The 16,905-nt window shown below is 44.0% G+C and overlaps 1 protein-coding gene across 14 annotated transcripts in view; it reads left to right on the top strand.

The window, feature by feature from the left end:
* FLNB (filamin B) overlaps positions 1 to 16,905 on the top strand; it is a 138,908-nt gene that overhangs the window by 49,024 nt on the left and 72,979 nt on the right. For 8 of the 14 annotated variants that reach the window (XM_081524754.1, XM_081524753.1, XM_081524752.1 and 5 more), the window contains 3 exons: positions 9,269 to 9,517; positions 11,667 to 11,764; positions 14,155 to 14,302. In XM_081524754.1, the coding sequence (XP_081380880.1) occupies positions 9,269 to 9,517; positions 11,667 to 11,764; positions 14,155 to 14,302 (495 nt within the window). Of the gene's footprint in view, positions 1 to 5,112; positions 5,267 to 9,268; positions 9,518 to 11,666; positions 11,765 to 14,154; positions 14,303 to 16,905 lie in introns of those variants that run through there. The other 6 variants (XM_081524760.1, XM_081524757.1, XM_081524758.1 and 3 more) reach the window with 3 other exon arrangements.

The following is a 16,905-nucleotide window of genomic DNA, read 5'->3' as shown; positions in this document are numbered from 1 at the left end:
CTTTAATGGTTAAAGGTCACTTTAATACCCAGACCTCTTCTTTCCCCCACTAGGAAAAGAAATCATGTTAGGGAACCTGACTGAATACTTTGTGCCTCCAATTGAATATTTTGACCTTGCTTTTAATTTTCTGTCAGCAGTGGCCCAGCCTGGCCTCTGCAGACTTCTCAGGAATCTGCTGGAGGAGTCGGGGTGGCCTGCAGATTTTAGCAAACTGCCAGTTCATTCAGCAGCTCGCTGAGCAAAGAACATCTTGATTCTATCAGGCCTAATCCTGGGTCCCTGATGGGCTGGCTCTTGTGGTTGTTAGCAGATGGAATGCTGTGTTGGAAGGCGGAGTTCTGGGGTATTTGAGTTCTGGGGTATTTGACTCGGAGCGGTCTTGAACCAGAATTGAATGGCAGTGAATCTTTCCCAGCGCTCACGGGACATGGGGAAGTCCCCACACTCCTGTGTGTTTGCAGTGACACAGTGGTGGTTGTCACAGTCCTTGCTGAAGTGGCGACACCCTCATCGGTCAGACTGCTACCTGTTCTACTACGTTATCTCGCAGCTGTTCGCTGAGAAGTGAGACGAGTCCAGTTATGACGCTCATCTTACTGATGAAGAGACAGAGCAGAGGGGGGACCCGTCCTGGTCCCACGGCCAGTGCGTGGCTGCACCTGGAGGGGACCAGGCTCACTGACTGACTCAGCGTCCCTGGCCCCCGGGTTACTTGGCTACCAGTTATTTCAGCAAGTGAGCTCCCCTTTGTTTAAGTAGGTTCAGCCCTGCCCCCCACGCCCAGGCTCTTTACACAGCGGAGGGGGAGATGCTGGTGGTGTGGAATTAATTTACAGGAAGGAGCCCCATGTCTGGGCTGAGACAGGTCTGCTGTGATTGGGTGGCATGTGTATCCAGAGGCTCATGTAATTGTGGATTGAAGGTCCAAATTCAGGAGGAACAAATCCCAGCCTTCAGCAGAGCTGAAGACCCGATACAGAAAATGGCAATATAGGTATCTGTCCCTTGAGAACTTCCTCTCCTCCAACCTCATCTTCTTTCTGTTGGTAATGGTGAGAGCCAGCAGTCATAAATTATTTGGAGTTTCTCTCAGCTTGGTTCCCATTCAAGACTTTAAATTGGGAGTTTTGTTCCTTTTATGACTTCACAATCTTTGGGCAGGCTGCCATTTCTATGACTGGTTCATATGAGTTGTAACATGAGGTGAGGTATGGCGGGGGAGATGCAAACCGATTTCTCCCTTTTTAAACTGAGGAAGTCACCTTGATCTGATTTTTGTAACAAGGCTCAACTTTTACAAGTTTACAGTAGAAGAATGAATCCCTATCCTATTTATCATCGTTATTATTTTTTAGCTTTTATTCTTAACTGTAAAAGGAATAAAGAACCCTCAGGGGACATAGCCTAGCATGAGACACAAAAGGCAAAAAATAGTGTGTGTGTGTTTGTTTTTCTTTTCTCGCCTTAAAAGGTCTTCAGTGTCTTGCCTTGGGGTGGGGAGGTAATGCTGGTTTTCATTATAATGATACTGTATCTTTTTGTGGAATATTTTAAAGCCAATCTAACTTATTTTCTTATTTTAAAGTGTAATTTGTATTTGGCACAGGGCTTGACACCCAGTAGGCAGTTAGGAAGTTATTTGTTGGCTGCAAGAATAGATGAGTAAAGTGAGCTTTTTAAGAATGCGTCCTAATTTCTGTTTTCCAGGGAAAATGCAGGTTAATATATTGGTTGGGGCCCACAAGAGCAGAGCTGAAGCGTCTCCCTTCTAACTCAGTTTCCCTGCCGAGCAGCTGTACTGCATGGAGGACTTCCCAGATGAAGGGCTAGGGCGGGGATCTTTAGAATCTCCAGTCCCTAGGGTGCAGCAGAGGCTGAGTGAGTCATGGTTGAGACAAAGGGGACTAACGTGATCCTGCCCTGACTCCTGCTTGCACCTTCCTGGTCTTGTGCTGCCATTTTCCGTACTATCTATTTACCACATTCTTTTCCTACAGCCTTAGCAGTTTAGGGGTGGTGGGAATGACTGGGGCCAGATCAGAAGGCCTGCTGTGTTCCCCTCCCAAGCACAGCTGCTTACTGGCCATGCTGCCCAGGGGTGGGTCCTGTCCCTGCGCACAGTCTCTTCATCTGTAGAATGAGAGTCATAACTGTGCTTGCCTCGTGAGAGCTGTCATGACATCATGTGTGTTCACAAAAGTAGGGAGAATAAGAGTTTGGGCTCTGGGGAATTCCACAATTTTTCTTGCTAAAATGATGCATAAATACATTGTCATCAGTTAACATTACTATTACAGAAGACTTCAGAAAATATCTATATAGCTTGATGACTTTCTGCACTGAAAGAAATAGTTCTGCTTTATCCTCTTTCTCTTTAGAGTAGTATTGATAATAAAAATAAGCACTGGGTTTTGATATCTGAGAAGCATGTTATAGTTCCTGAATGGGAAAGAAAAAAGAAATTCTTGATGGGATTTTTTTTTTTAATGCCAGCATGTCCTAGATCAGCTATTCCCTGGTAACTCAGAAGGTAAAGAAATCTGCCTGCAGTGCAGGAGACCCAGGTTCTATCCCTGGGTCAGAAAGATCCCCTGGAGAAGGAAATGGCAAACCCCTTCAGTATCCTTGCCTGGAAAATCCCATGGACAGAGGAGCCTGGTTGGCTGCAGTCCATGGGGTCACAAAGAATCGGGCACGACTGAGCAACTAACAGTATCAGTATCTGAATTTAAAAAAATAAAGAGTTTGAGCTCAGAGGGCAGCAGAGAGAACTGTGGTTAAATTTAGGCTCTCCTATGTCATTTTTGGGAGATACCTCTGTGAGCCTCTGCTTTCTCATCTGTAAGATTGGGTTAACTGCAAAAGCCATCTTGATAGGATTGCTGTGAGGCTCGCATGAGGCAGAGTCTGTGGCCCAGAGGAGAGGTCTGCAGGAGAGGGCTGCTGTCCTGTTTTGGCTGCTGGTGATGTCAGGAGAGGACGTGTTTAGAAGTCTTTCTCAGGTCATTCCTTCTGCCTGTACTCCTTTCCTTGTGGGCTTCCCTATGGGTTCTGCACAAGATGAACAGCGACAAGCTGAGCTGGAGTTAAAGGTGATGAGGGCCTCCATTCACAGCCAGCATTTATTATTTCAGCTGGACGTGTTCTCAGAGCTTTTGTGGCCAGAAGCTGTGAGTAAGGGACAGACGTCTCCATGCTGAGGCCTCTAGAGCTCAAGCTGGGGTTTACCCGCACCTCCCAGTGGCTGGACTCTGGGCTCCTTGACTCAGGACTCAAGCTCAGGAGTCCCTGCGGCCCTGGTCCTGCTGGTCTCTCAGGAGAACTGTGAGGCAGCAGTGGAATGACTTAATGCAGGGACCTGAAATTTTAGGGTCAGAAAGCTAGTTTAGATGCACTGCTTTGACCATTTTGGAGCATCTTTCCATTTTTCCTTCTTTCTTTCACCTTTCTAACAGGTTAGATTCCTTGTTCTAACTTCTCAGAGATTTCCTACTAATAGTAAATGGAAAGAGATTTACTGTCTTCTAGGCACTTTACTATAAACCATCTTGTTTAGTTCAGTGTGACTTCATTACTGAATATAAAATAATCCTCAAAAGTGGTAACTTTTCAAAAATGGCATTGAAAAGAAAACCCACTGGGATAATGCAGACAGTTCGCCAACCAGGGATCAAACCTGGGCCCCCTGCAGTGGAAGCACAGGGTCCTAATCACTACACCACCAGGGAATTACCATAAATGTAACTTTAAAATAAAAGATACCTCTTAATCAGAAAGTAGGTGTTTGGGATAAATTATGAAGCAATGCACTATCATAGTACCTAAGATCTGAAAGTCCACCCAAAACTGTGTACCAAAATAAAAATAAGATGTTTATGGAATACTGTAATTTGTTCTAATTATTCTCAGGAAAAATTGTCCAGCAAGTGAGAAAGAACAGAAGGAGTAGCTGGCAAATTAGAAAATTTGACGTCTAAAGTGACATGCCAGAAATGTTTTATGGACATATAGACGAAAGCTCGAATCAGGGATTTTGAGAAGGTTTACTCTATTCTGTTGCAAAGAAATCCTAGCCACCATTCCTCATGCCATGCCCAGGGCAGACATTGCTAATCTGCACAGTAATCTGAGTCTCCATATTCCTCGTGCCTTGTTTGTGGCAGGATTAGTAATCCATTTCAGCAGTCTTTCTTACTGAATCTAGATGGGGCCTCAGCACCTTTCTCAACTCAGTGAAAGATTTTCACCTCATATGCCAACACCAATGACCACTCTTGGTCTACTGAATCTTCTCGTGAAAAATTGCTAGCATGAAAAGGCCTTCTGAATGAACTCTGTTAACCCTGATGCAGGGATGTGTAAAATGTGTTCATTCAAACAGCTCCTTTGTCATCCTTGGGTAGTTCATGAGCAAGAAACAGAATCGGAAATCTAGCTGACCCCAGTGCTCTGATCCATAAATAATGCCCCCTTAGTCCATGGGGTCGCTAAGAATCGGACATGACTGAGCAACTTCACTTTCACTTTTCCCTTTCATGCATTGGAGAAGGAAATGGCAACCCACTCCAGTGTTCTTGCCTGGAGAATCCCAGGGATGGGGGAGCCTGGTGGGCTGCTGTCTATGGGGTCGCACAGAGTCAGACATGACTGAACTGACTTAGCAGCAGCAGCAGCAGTTCATTGTGGTCTATATTTTATCTTACTGACCTAAATGGGAATAGGCCCCTGTGACTTCAGGTCTTCAAAGCCCAGAGCATCCTCTTATTATAGCCAAACTTCTGTGACAAAGAGCTTTTTAGAAAAATACAGTGGATTTTTTTTCAGTCTTTAGGTTGGTGGGACACTCTATTCTGGGACCCAGGTTCCTTCCATCACCTGCCTGCCTCTTTTAGGACAAGTTCCGCTCAATGACTGTGATGCTGGGCTGAGAGGAGGCCCACCTGCTGCCCAAGGCTACGTGACTTGAGACAGAGTATATCAGACACAACTGAAGCATCATGTCATCTGCTTCTGACCTGGCAGCCAGCTGCACTGTGACTAGTGAATGCCTTGCTGTCCTCATAAGGGATGGTGTCCCCCTCAGGCCTCTCCTCCTGGGTCCCCACTTCTGACACCCTGGCAACAGCCAAGAGAGAAGGTTGACACTGTGAAGGTAGTGGGAGTATCGATGGTTATGTGGATCCACACAACTCTACTTGTAAGAAAAGAGAGAGGTGAAACAGCACTGTCTCTCTGACCTGGTGGGGACTTGTCCACAAAGGAGGTATTTCTAAAATGCTGCTGAAGATTGCCTAAGAGTAGCTGGTTTCTATCCTCATACCTGCACCCATTCCAGAATGCTGCTTACCAGGACTGGGGAACTGATGTGCTGAAAAGATGTGAAAACATCCCATCCTAGAATTTGTAATAGCTTGAGTTTAACTTTTTTAGCTTTAAAAAAACCCCAAAAAAACAACCATAAGAGCAATAACATTACCCTCGCTTACATGTAACTCAGGCTAATTTGAAGTAGTTGCAGAAGGTTTGTTCGCAGAAGGTGTGTGTGGCTTGAGAGCTAGTGTTGTCCGGAGCCATTTATGTGGGGACTGTGATTGGTTGAATTTGGGGAGGAGAAACTTGTGGCCAGTTGCCAACCCGATCTAAGCAGATTCTAGGAGGTTGGGCGTTGCCTTATTTTATTCCTGAAAGAGGCTCTCAGTAACTCAGAAGGTGGAATGCTGCCCAAGAGGCTTCCAGCTGACCTGACCCTTTGCTCTTTTTACGTCTCCGCTCCATGTTTACACTCGACATAAACATCACAGTGCACGCTCACGGCCGCAAATTCTGTAGGCGGCTGAGATGGTTACACACGGACACTGTGACGCTGTGTAGCATTTCATTTTCAAGGCGCGGGGAGTCTCCTATTTCATGTGGGTGGGAATGGGGGAGGCCTTTTGGGCAAGTCGCCATCTTTTTATTGTTCGAAGAGAGCGGTGAAGCATTTGAACTCTCACCTGTCAAAATTGCTTTTGGAATGAGGACCGCTCTCCCTCTAGCTTCTTAGAATAGCAGAACGAAAGTATCATTTATCCCAATGAGACCTTAATGGGAGCTTTCCCAGTTGAACACCCACCTTGAATTCATTGGAAACAGACGTTCTGGGCATTGTACGTTTCATAAATTTGACTCCGACTTTTACTGGGTCATATTTCCCCGAAAATCGTTTTGAAAAAGTCTCATGTCTCATTCCTTTAAACCAACATGTGTAAGCTGGGTAAAAATAGAGCAAACTGGTTTCATGTTTTGATTTATAGACGAAATCTGCAAGTTTGCATTTGAAAAGTATTTAGCACATCACTCAGGAAAGTTTGAGCTTTGCACACTGATGCCTGTGGCTGGGTGACAGTCTGACCTGTTCAGATTCTGCTTACTGCAAGATCTGACCCCGCCCGGCTCACCCGTTTCCCTGATTAGCAATAAGTACGCATACTCTGCTTCTCTCCCCTCCCTTCCCCCCACAAGACTGCTCTTTGCCCTTTAAGTTGAATAAAGGAAATGGGCATGGAAAATTGTTTGACCTGATTTTTTTTTTTTGCCATCCCTAGGTAGTAACTCACTGATCAATAGCACTTTAAAGACACGCTTATAACAGGGCATCTAATCCAAAAATCTCAGTTATGGTCAAGGACTGGCAGCTTTCCAGCAAAATTAATTCCTTGGATGTTCACATTCTGTGAAGGGTTCAGTGTTTCATGCCGATCGCTGCTCCTTTACTGACCACAGGACCTCAGGAGCAGAGCTGGCTTTGTGGTTGCCCAGCCTGGGCAGCTGTACAGGGACCCATGCTCACGAGGGCTCTGTGTGCTTGGTTTAATTCTCTGCTGTTGCCATCTTGATATTCTTAATACTTCTGGACAAACAATCCTGCATTTTCATTGGTCACTGGGTCCTGTGAATTATGCGGACAGTCACGTGTAAACGTTAGTCGTACAGTTCATTGTGTAGAAAATCCCTGGGTACCTTAACTTGAATGAGGATCACTTACATTCAGTGTATCTTACCAGCCAGTTCATGATAATCTTTACTCTGTCATTTTACGTGATCAAGTCTTGTTGTGACTGAATCTGCAACCATGAAATTACCTTTGATTTCTGTGGGTTTGGGTGTGGGGTTTTAACAGGGTTTTTTTTTTTCCCTTTGTAAGGGGACATAACAATAAACAGTTTGATTAAAAACAAGAAATCCCCACCCTTCCAGTTTTGAATGGCATGCCATTTACTCCTCCAGAGCATGTGAGTTTATTTTTCATGTGGTTGCAGTTAAGTTTCATTCAGTGGAGTTTGACGTGTGTTTAACCAACATTCAGGTGGCTTGCGGTCAGTGGGTGGGAGGGACAGGGCGTGGGGAGCTGCAAGATGAAAAAAGTTCAGTTACTCACTGTCCAGTGCTCACAGCCCTGGGGGTTGGAGGAGGCTGAGGGTAGAATGGTCCTTGCCGTAAGAGGACCCTGGGGTGACCACATAGGCTGGTGGGAGTGAAGGGCACTATCTGTTTTTAATAGATAGGGCCCTTGAATGATGACCTTGGGTTTATCCTGCAGGAGGTTAGGGTAAAGGGCCTTCCCATCAAAGGCAATACAGAACAGGTGGAGATGTCTGGGGGGTTCAAAGCAAGATGTGCTTCAGGAATGGGGAGTCTTTGAGCCCGGATTGTGGTGTGGTGGATGATGGTGACAGGGGTGGAAAAGCAGGCTGGGTAGAGGCTATGTGGGTCCCTCAAGGTGCTGAATGTTTAAAGAGTTTGACTCTGGGCAGCAGAAACCATTGGTGAATTGGGAAGCACATAGGTGCCTTACCAGAAGGATGGTTCTGGGTTCTGGGAACAATGGTGGATGTTCATGGCTGTTGAGGAATCAGAGGGGAGAAGGGGCCCCATATTTTGTGGGACGGTGTAGAAAAGGATTTGCCAAGAGGTAGGGAGGGAATTGTGGGAACTGCACCAGGGCTTTGAAGGAGAGTCCAAGAAGGTTCTGACATTTTCGCTTTGGGGTCCTGGCAGAATGGGGGATTGCAACAGAGGTGTAGGAAATGGAGAGACAGACAGACAGATAGTTATCTTGGAGATAATGTTTGGATTTTGATGGGTGTAGTTGGAGATTGGAAAGAGGAAAGAGTCACAGGAAAGCCAAGGGGAGTGGGAAGTAGGAACAGTTTCAGTGAGAGTTCCAGGAGGGGCTGGCCAGTGGCAGGGCATGTCCTGTTAAGCTGGGAAATGACTAGAAAGGGAGCCATGCCTTTGTCTAGTCACCTGTCCTCCTGGCAACACTTTGCTCAGCTCTTAGTGACTTTCTTTTATGAATGACTAACTTGTCAGAGAAACAGAGATGAACATGATTGTTAACACCCAGTATTGGTGAGATTTGAGGGAAAATGGCCTCTGAAACCTGTAGATGGGTGTGGAAACAGAAACACCTTTTTTTTTTTTTTTTAATTTATTTGTCTGCACCAAGTCTTAGTTCTGTCACGTGGTATCTTTTTAGTTGAGGCATGCGGAATCTAATTCCCTGACCAGGGATCAAACCTGGGCCCCTGTATTGAGAGAATGGGGTCTTAGCCACTGGACCACCAGAGAAGCACCAGAAGCATCTTTTTAGAGGGAAAAGATATCTGTGACATTGTGATTAGTGACAAGAAAGATTTCAAGACTGATCATGTAGTATTATATAAATTCAGGACAGCAAACACACATATGTGCATACACAATCTGTTAGATGGTAATCTGCCTAGTTAACAGGAATGCAGCCACCTCTTTTTATTGTCTATATTTCTGAAATGATTTCTTGAAATTAAAAAAAAAGATTTTATAATGGAAAATTTCAAATGCATGTAAAAATAGAAACAATGGCAGGGGCTTCCCTAGTGGTCCAGTGGTTAAGAATCCACATTTCCAGTACAGGGTGTGGGTTCAATCCCTGGGTAGGAACTGAGATCCCATCATCTGTGTGTCAAAAAAAAACCCAAAACAAAAAACAGTGATCAAAAATAGAGACCACAGAATAATGTGTTCTCATGTACTCATGATCCACTGACACTGGTTAACAACGTTTTGGAATCTTATCATCTCTGCACCTCAGGTATTTTGAAACTGATGCCAGCATTACATCCTTTCACTCTTAAATAGCTCAGTGTGGGTCTCTAACAGTTGAGGTTTTCCTTTACTTTCTTACAAAGACTGATTCACGCCTGTGTGACTAGAGGCTTGACCCGGCCTGTGTTTCTCTGCTCAGACAGCAAAGCCATCGTGGATGGGAACCTGAAGCTCATCTTGGGCCTGGTGTGGACGCTCATCCTCCACTACTCTATCTCCATGCCCGTGTGGGAGGATGAAGGGGACGATGATGCCAAGAAGCAGACGCCAAAGCAGAGGCTGCTCGGGTGGATTCAGAACAAGATCCCCTACTTGCCCATCACCAACTTCAACCAGAACTGGCAAGACGGCAAAGCCCTGGGAGCCTTGGTAGACAGCTGTGCTCCAGGTAAGTGCCCATGGCTGCCTGAGCCATCTCTTCCAGAGTGGGGGGGATTGTTGACCCCTAAACCTCTCGGTTTTCGGTGGGAAAGCTAGGTTTGCTGTGATTGCTGTATTTGTCCTGGTTTTTAGCTGATTGTAAGGTATCTAAAGGAACTAAAAATGCTTCATTTGCCTTCTGATGGAAAGTCTCACAAGACTTTCCAAGACTTGTTTGAGCATGGAGTTATTTACCCAAATTCTGAATGAAGGCCTTCATGCTCTAAGCAGACCTTGAGTTTGGCTTCCAGACCCCAAGTCCTGCTTCTTCCCCCTCTTCCCACAGTGGGTGCCTAGTTTCCCATTGGCGTCAAATTGTGCCCTGTTAGGTGGTTTGGCATGAAAATCTAAAAGCATTTATTGAGTGGAAAGTACCCATTTTTATCAACCACTGGGTTGACTATATATGGCTTTCTCCGCCCTTTCTCTCTGCATTGCTGTGAAATAGTTCTTGGTCAGGATCCAGTTGGAGCCTTTTCCACCCTTGATGGTCTCCTCTTTTCTGAGTGGTTGAATGTACACCAAGGTAGTAATTACCCTCACTGGAGGGTTTAGATTGATGGGTAGAGTTTGCTGTTACACTCTCAACAGAAAAAATAGAGCCTGTGTTTATGTGCACTTCTAAAATTGCTTTTAATAAAAAATCTACTCTGACAGTCGTGTTTTCCGTTTACTGACTCCTTTGTATATGCTGGGCACATTAGTATTAAGTAAGCTGGTGTCAGCTGGAGAGAGGGAAGGAGGACTGGTCCCAGGCCCCCGTCTTCCTTGAGAGCCTGTAAGCTGTGCCATCCAGAAGTAACTCGAAGCTCAGCGTTAGTTCATTTCCCAGTGCCCTCTTCCTTGCTTTCATGCAAAGACACATTTTAGGATGCCTCTTTCCAGTTTAAACCCGGGGATTTTTAGTCCAGCCCTGTACTTCTTGTGCATACAAAAGATTTTGAGATGATTCTAGATTTAGATCTTTGAGTAAGTGAATGTTTTAAGTATACAGGATGCTAGTCCAGTCTTTGTAGATATATCCAGGCTTGGGATTGTGATATTATAACTTATAATAAGAAATATATGTTTGGTCTTTGTCCCCTTTCCTGGCGCAGAGTTCTTAAAACCCTTGAAATTTACCAAGTGTTGTCTTTCAACCATGCCTGAGTATATTAACGAGGTAACTTTTGGAATGCCTTTAAGAATGGGGGCTGGATGTTAGGGGAATCAACCAGTGGTTAGAGGATTGGAACCTTTACCCCTGTCTCCTGGCCTCCAGGAAGGGAAGAGGGGATAGAGGCTGAGTTAGTAACTAATGTTAGGTGATGTGATCAGTGCATGTAATGAAGCTGCCATAAAAATCCCTGAACTACAGGGTTTGGGAAGCTTCCAGTTGGTGAACATGTAGTCCTGGGAGGGTGGCATGCCTGAAAAGACATGGAAGTTCCTTGCCCCTTCTCCCACCTTGCCCTATGCATCTCTTCCATTTTATAAGATCCTTTATAATAAACCAGTAACCCAGTAAGTAAACTGTTTTCCTGAGTTTTGTGAGCCACTCTAGGAAATGATCCAACCTGAGGAGGGGGTGGTAGGAACCTCTGATTTGTAGCTAGTTAGTCAGAAGCCCAGCTCTGAATGAGCTCTGAAGTTAGGGGTCAGGGAATCTTGTGGGACTGAGCCCTTAACTTGTGGCTTCTGATGCTATTTTTAGGTAGGTCCTGTCAGAATTCAGTTAAATTATAGGACACTCAGGTGGTGTCAGCCCAACACATTTGGTCACCAGAGTAGAGAAATATGAGTGTGATGTGTCAAAAAAATCTCACTTCCTAAAAGACACCAGGCCCAAATGGCTTTATAGGCTTCGTTTGTTTATTTAGACCACCTCATCAAGGAACGGATAACCTCTATCTGAATGCAAGAAGATCAACCTGAAGAAGTCTCAGCTCAGGCAGAGTGATTTCTACCCTGGCCTAGTCATATCCATGATACTTTTGGCCCAGAAAGCATATAGTTCACTAAGATTTTGGGAAGAAACTGTTCTCTCAAGAGACCGAGTGAGTTTAGTTTAGGCACCGAGTTGCTTTCACCTCTTCAGTCAGTTAACACCAACAGCATCTTTTGTGTGCTGTTAACAGGTCTGTGCCCAGACTGGGAATCCTGGGATCCACGAAAGCCTGTGGATAATGCACGAGAAGCCATGCAGCAGGCAGACGACTGGCTAGGTGTCCCGCAGGTATGTGTCCAAGCATCCTGTCCCACCAAGCGGTTTCCTCTGATGCCCTGTGAATGCCTTGCGGTCTTGCAGGCAGTCTGACCTCCTCAGTGGTCAGCTTTCAAGGAGCAATGTCTGGGGCCCTCTTCCATCTTTCTCAGTTTATCCATTTTAATAGATTCTCATTGACTTAGGTACTTGTCTGTCTGTCTGCTCGGTCATGTCTGACTCTTGGCGACTCCATGGACTGTAGCCGACCAGGCTCCTCTGTCCATGGAATTTTCCAGGCAAGAATACTGGAGTGGTTTGTCATTTCCTTCTCCAGCCAATCTTCCCAACCCAGGGATCAAACCCACATCTCTGGCATCTCCTTCACTGGCAGGCAGATTCTTTACCACTGCACCACCTAGGTATTTGTAGAGTCCCTAAAAATCTTTACTGTCACATGGGACAGATATTCTAGTTTATTTCTATTCTAAAGATCACAGAGGCCATGTCTGGAAGCCAGACTGCAAATCTGGACCTTAACCATAAGAAATTGCCAATATTTGACCATTTTTTAACTATGAAACATTTTTAAATCCAGTATCTTTAAGAAAGTCACTTAGAACTTTTTAAAGAAATGTAAACCAAGATAATCTGCCATTAATGGAAATTGTGGGAGAATTTGTATTGCCCATAATCCTAACATAGGAATAAAACAAGGGAACTTAGAAATTGAATATGTCTTGGAGACCATCTGCAGCAGCCACGTTGCTTAGTTGAGGTCCAGTTTTCTAAGCCTTTCCAAGGAGTTTAAATAGCATCTGCTGACACCATGACTCCCATGTTCAAAGACCCGGTCAAGAAAAGTTATGGGTAGCTAGTGCCAGGCAATGGATGACCTCATTACAGACTCCGTTAAGGTCTTAAGTTGGTATTCAGAGCTGAGGTCAGTGTATTTGTATCAGAATCCCTTGGAAGGTAGAAAATCTTGCCTGTATTTCTTTGGTTTGGTTTCGGCATCATATCTCTGTTCCAAGGCCCGTTCCTTGGCTCTTCCACCGTCAGGAAGTGGTATGATTTGTTTTTTTTCATCTCCCTTTAAACAAAATCCATCTCCTCTGGTGTTCATGTGATGTTGGCAGTGTGTAAAATTGTTGAAGGAGCTGCCTAGAAGAAATGCCAAATCAATGCACATCCTACATTTTGCGGAACGTATTGGAGGCAAGTGTACAAACCCAAATAGCTATCTTGTTACCGCAGGCTAATTATCAGAATATTTCCTGTTTTGGTTTTTCTTTTTTCTTTTACCATGGAGTGAGGGAAGCTGGGCACATAATGTTGTTCATCTGAATTTGGTTGATGTGGTGCATGAGAGACTTCTGTTACTCCGAAGAGGTATGGCTTATTGGGTGCAGGAGAACTTTTTTTGCTATTTAGGACTTTATCAAGTGGTGGAACTGGGGGCTATGACACCTTCAGGGAGTCCACCTATTCAGCAAGGGTCTAATCTTGCTCCTATGCTGAATGTCAGGAGAAATCTTCCCCTTTCCTATTTTTAAAACGGCTTTAACCGTATTGAGATGTGTCTTAGCTCGGGCTGTTGTAATAATACCATTGACCAGGTGGCTTCAACAACAGACATGTATTTATTTCTCAGTTCTGAAGGTTGGGAAGTCCAAGATAAAGGTGCCAAGAAATCAGGTTCTTAGTGGAGGCTCTCTTCCCGGCTTGCGCACAGCGGCAAGCTGACTTCTGGCCGTGTCCTCAGGTGGCAGGGAGAGACTGAGCACAGGTCCTTCTTCCTGTTCTTGTGAATGTGGGGGCTTCACCCTCAGGACCTCATCCAGACCTGCTTACCTCCCCACTTCCTAATACCATCACACCTGGGGTTAGGACTTGAACATATGAATTAGGGGAGGACACAAGCATTCAGTCTGTTTCTGAAAGCACATATCTCATGTCACTGCATTATATCATTTTGGTTTTATTTATTAATTTTTTTTAGTAGAAGCTGAGTAAATGGAAATGTAGACACTAGATAAAAGAGCAAAAATTTTGGTAATATGCTTTAATCCCATGTGTTCTTGTCTCTTCTTCTTCCTTACTTGATAGACATTAGTCTTTCTGGAAAGGAGAGTGGGCAGCCTTTTCTGTGGGGAGGTTTGAACCTCTGGAAATTACATACAGAATTGTCTGGAGAGGGTCCTTACCTTCCAAATGACACTTCTAAAAGGTTTTTTTTTAAAAAAAAAAACAAACACAAATAAACTAATCTTGGCATGCCAGTTTGATGCAGTTTCACTTTACTGAGAAGCTGACTCAATTTCTTTATACTTGTAGTTGTTGGTTTAAGAGATGTTTGCAAAAACTTCAGTAGTTGCAAAGTGCTATGTTCTGGGTGTTCATCTGCCCTGTCGTTATTCTAGGTCATCACTCCTGAAGAAATTATTCACCCAGATGTGGATGAGCACTCGGTGATGACTTACCTGTCCCAGTTCCCCAAAGCCAAGCTCAAGCCTGGAGCTCCCCTTAAACCCAAACTCAACCCCAAGAAAGCCAGGGCCTATGGCAGAGGTAAGCACTGGTCGTGTTGGATTTGAGTTTGTCTTCTGGTCTTGATTATTCATTTTTATTTATGTATTTAATTTAAATGTATTTATTTTTAATTGGAGAATAATTGCTTTACAATATGGTATTAGTCCCTGCTATATAGCAACATGAATCAGCCTCTGTGGTCTTGATTATTCAGGATTGAGACTGTGTAAGCTTAATATTTAAAGACATCCCAGGCCTCCTTTGTCAGATAGCTTTTTTTCTTTTTTTCTTCTTTACCTAAAAGTCCATGGGTTTATTTCCATCCTTTTCTGTCTTGTGAATCTAGGCTTCCAAGAACAGTGCCACTTTAATGTAGTGGAGATGGATGAGTTTGTACTTTGTGATTTGGGTGCAGTAACCCTGAGATAAAGAAAGGACTATTCTTTCCATTTTTCAGATGAGCAATCAGAGGCCCAATCCACAAAGGAAAGGGGAGGTTGGACTGGAGGGAGAAGGTGAATAATGGGGAGATCTCCCAGATTACCATGGTGGGAGGTAGCAGGAGCTTGGGTCTTCTGACTGCTGATTCATTTCTCCTTTTGGTTATGTGAAAACTGTACAGGTTTCCAGATGCAGTGGGAGCTATTGTTAACCCCTGGCAGATACTTCCTTGCTAAGACATCCTGTTTATAATCTCCCAGCCAGCTGCCAGGAGTGTTCTGCTCAAAACGTTAGGGTAGGTCAGAGGCATTCTGAGGAATTTGGTTTTCTGGTTGGCACCTGACTTCAAGCCTGTTAGCTTTTTTAAAGAGAACAGTTGCATTTCAGCCCAGTGTGGTTTCTGGTAAAAATTAGTACAACAGGATACAATTTATTCTCTTTTCTGTGGTGAGGGGGAAAATTACGTTCCATTTTCATAATTGCAATTAGGATAACACACACACAAAGTATTTCCCATGTTTTCCCAGATTTCCTATAATATGCCTACTGCTCTTAACCTTCTAATGTGTGCTCTGGCTCTGTGTGTGCATGTGTGTGACTGTTGAACTATCCAAAAATATATTGCCGGCATGGTAACATTTTGCTCCTCAGTACATCAGCAAACCTTTCCTAAGCATAGGACATCCTCTTACGTAACCACAGTATTCATTATCATACATAAGAAAATAGGACAATAACAGCTCATATGCAGTGTGTAATTAAATTTCTCTCTTATCCTACAATTGTCTGTTTTACAGTTTTTCTTGTTTTACAAACCAAGATCTGGTTAAGGCTCATTTTCTACATTTGCTCGTTGCTTTATCTGAAACTCTTTATCTAGAATAATTTCCCCTAACTTTCTTTTCTTCTTCTTTTTTTAAATGGCATTGACTTTCTAAAGATGCAGAGCACTTGTCTATCCAATCATTCCCTTTGAAGTTAGCAATGCCTTACTTGGCATCAGCTTAGTCTTGAAATGACACACGACCAGGGCAGTGGTGCTGAGTGTGTGCTGTTCTCAGCCTGATTCTCGTCTCTTTCAGCATGATTTAGACCAGAGGACAGAGAGTTCTGGGACAGACCTACTTGCCATTTGAAGTCCTTTTGACAATGAAGTGGGCTCTGTGCTATCATTTGTGTTATATCGAGACAGGGGACTTTGTTCAAAGCTGTACCCACAGTGCAGTCGAGTGAAGGTTGGCATGTCCATGCATGCTTTTAAAGTCAAAGATGCTGGCAGGAATAAGGAATCTGATTTGAAAGGTTATGCTTCCCTTAAAGGCAGAAAAGTTGCAATCAGCCAAATCTCTTTGTCAACAAAATTGGTCAAATGGATTGAATCTAATCAAGGCATAAAGTGCTTGTTTGCAATAAGCTTATCGCTGGTGTCCAGTTCCCTGTTGTTAATGTGAAACGGTTTCCTTTCACAGTGCTGTTTTCTAGAAAATGACCTCTTGCTGCAGCTAAGGAATGTGGCTAGTCACTGCCATTTCCTTCGTTTGACTCTTTGTAAGTTTTATATACTTAGGGAGGAAACACACACACACATATATATGCATATGTATGTATTTTTTGTATGTTTCTGCCGTGGTAAAATGCCTATAACAAAACATTCACTAATTTAACTCTTTTTAGGTGCACCGAAGTCATTAAGTATATTCATATATTCACTGTGTTGTGAAACCATCACCTCTCTTCATCTCCAGAACTTTTGCATCTTCCCAAATTGAAACTCTGTACCCACTAAACGTAACTCTCCATCCACACCTCCCCTGGCCCTGGCCAGTGCCATTCTACTTTCTGTTTCTATGTTGTTGTTGTTCGGTTGCTAAGTTGTGTCCAACTCTTTGCGACCCCGTGGACTGCAGCACACCAGGCTTCCCTGTCCTTCACCATCTCCCCAAGTTTGCTCAAACTCGTGTCCATTGAGTCGGTGATGCCATCCAAGCATCTCATCCTCAGTCATCCCCTTCTCCTGGCCTCAGTCTGTTTCAATGGATTTGCCTCTTCTAGGTACCTTGTAAGTGGACTCACATAGTATTAATATTTGTTCTTTTGTGTTTGGTTTACTGTAGGTAGCATAGGGTTTACAAGATTCATTCATGTTGTTGCATGTATAAAAATTACATTCCTGTTTCAAGCTGAATAATATTTCATTGTCT

The sequence above is a fragment of the Giraffa tippelskirchi genome, chromosome 9 (genome assembly GCF_054371585.1).
Source record: "Giraffa tippelskirchi isolate mGirTip1 chromosome 9, T2T-mGirTip1v1.2.pri, whole genome shotgun sequence".
Lineage (NCBI taxonomy): Eukaryota > Metazoa > Chordata > Mammalia > Artiodactyla > Giraffidae > Giraffa > Giraffa tippelskirchi.
The sequence above is the reverse complement of the archived record's forward strand: the minus strand, read 5'-3'. Positions and strand labels throughout refer to the sequence as shown.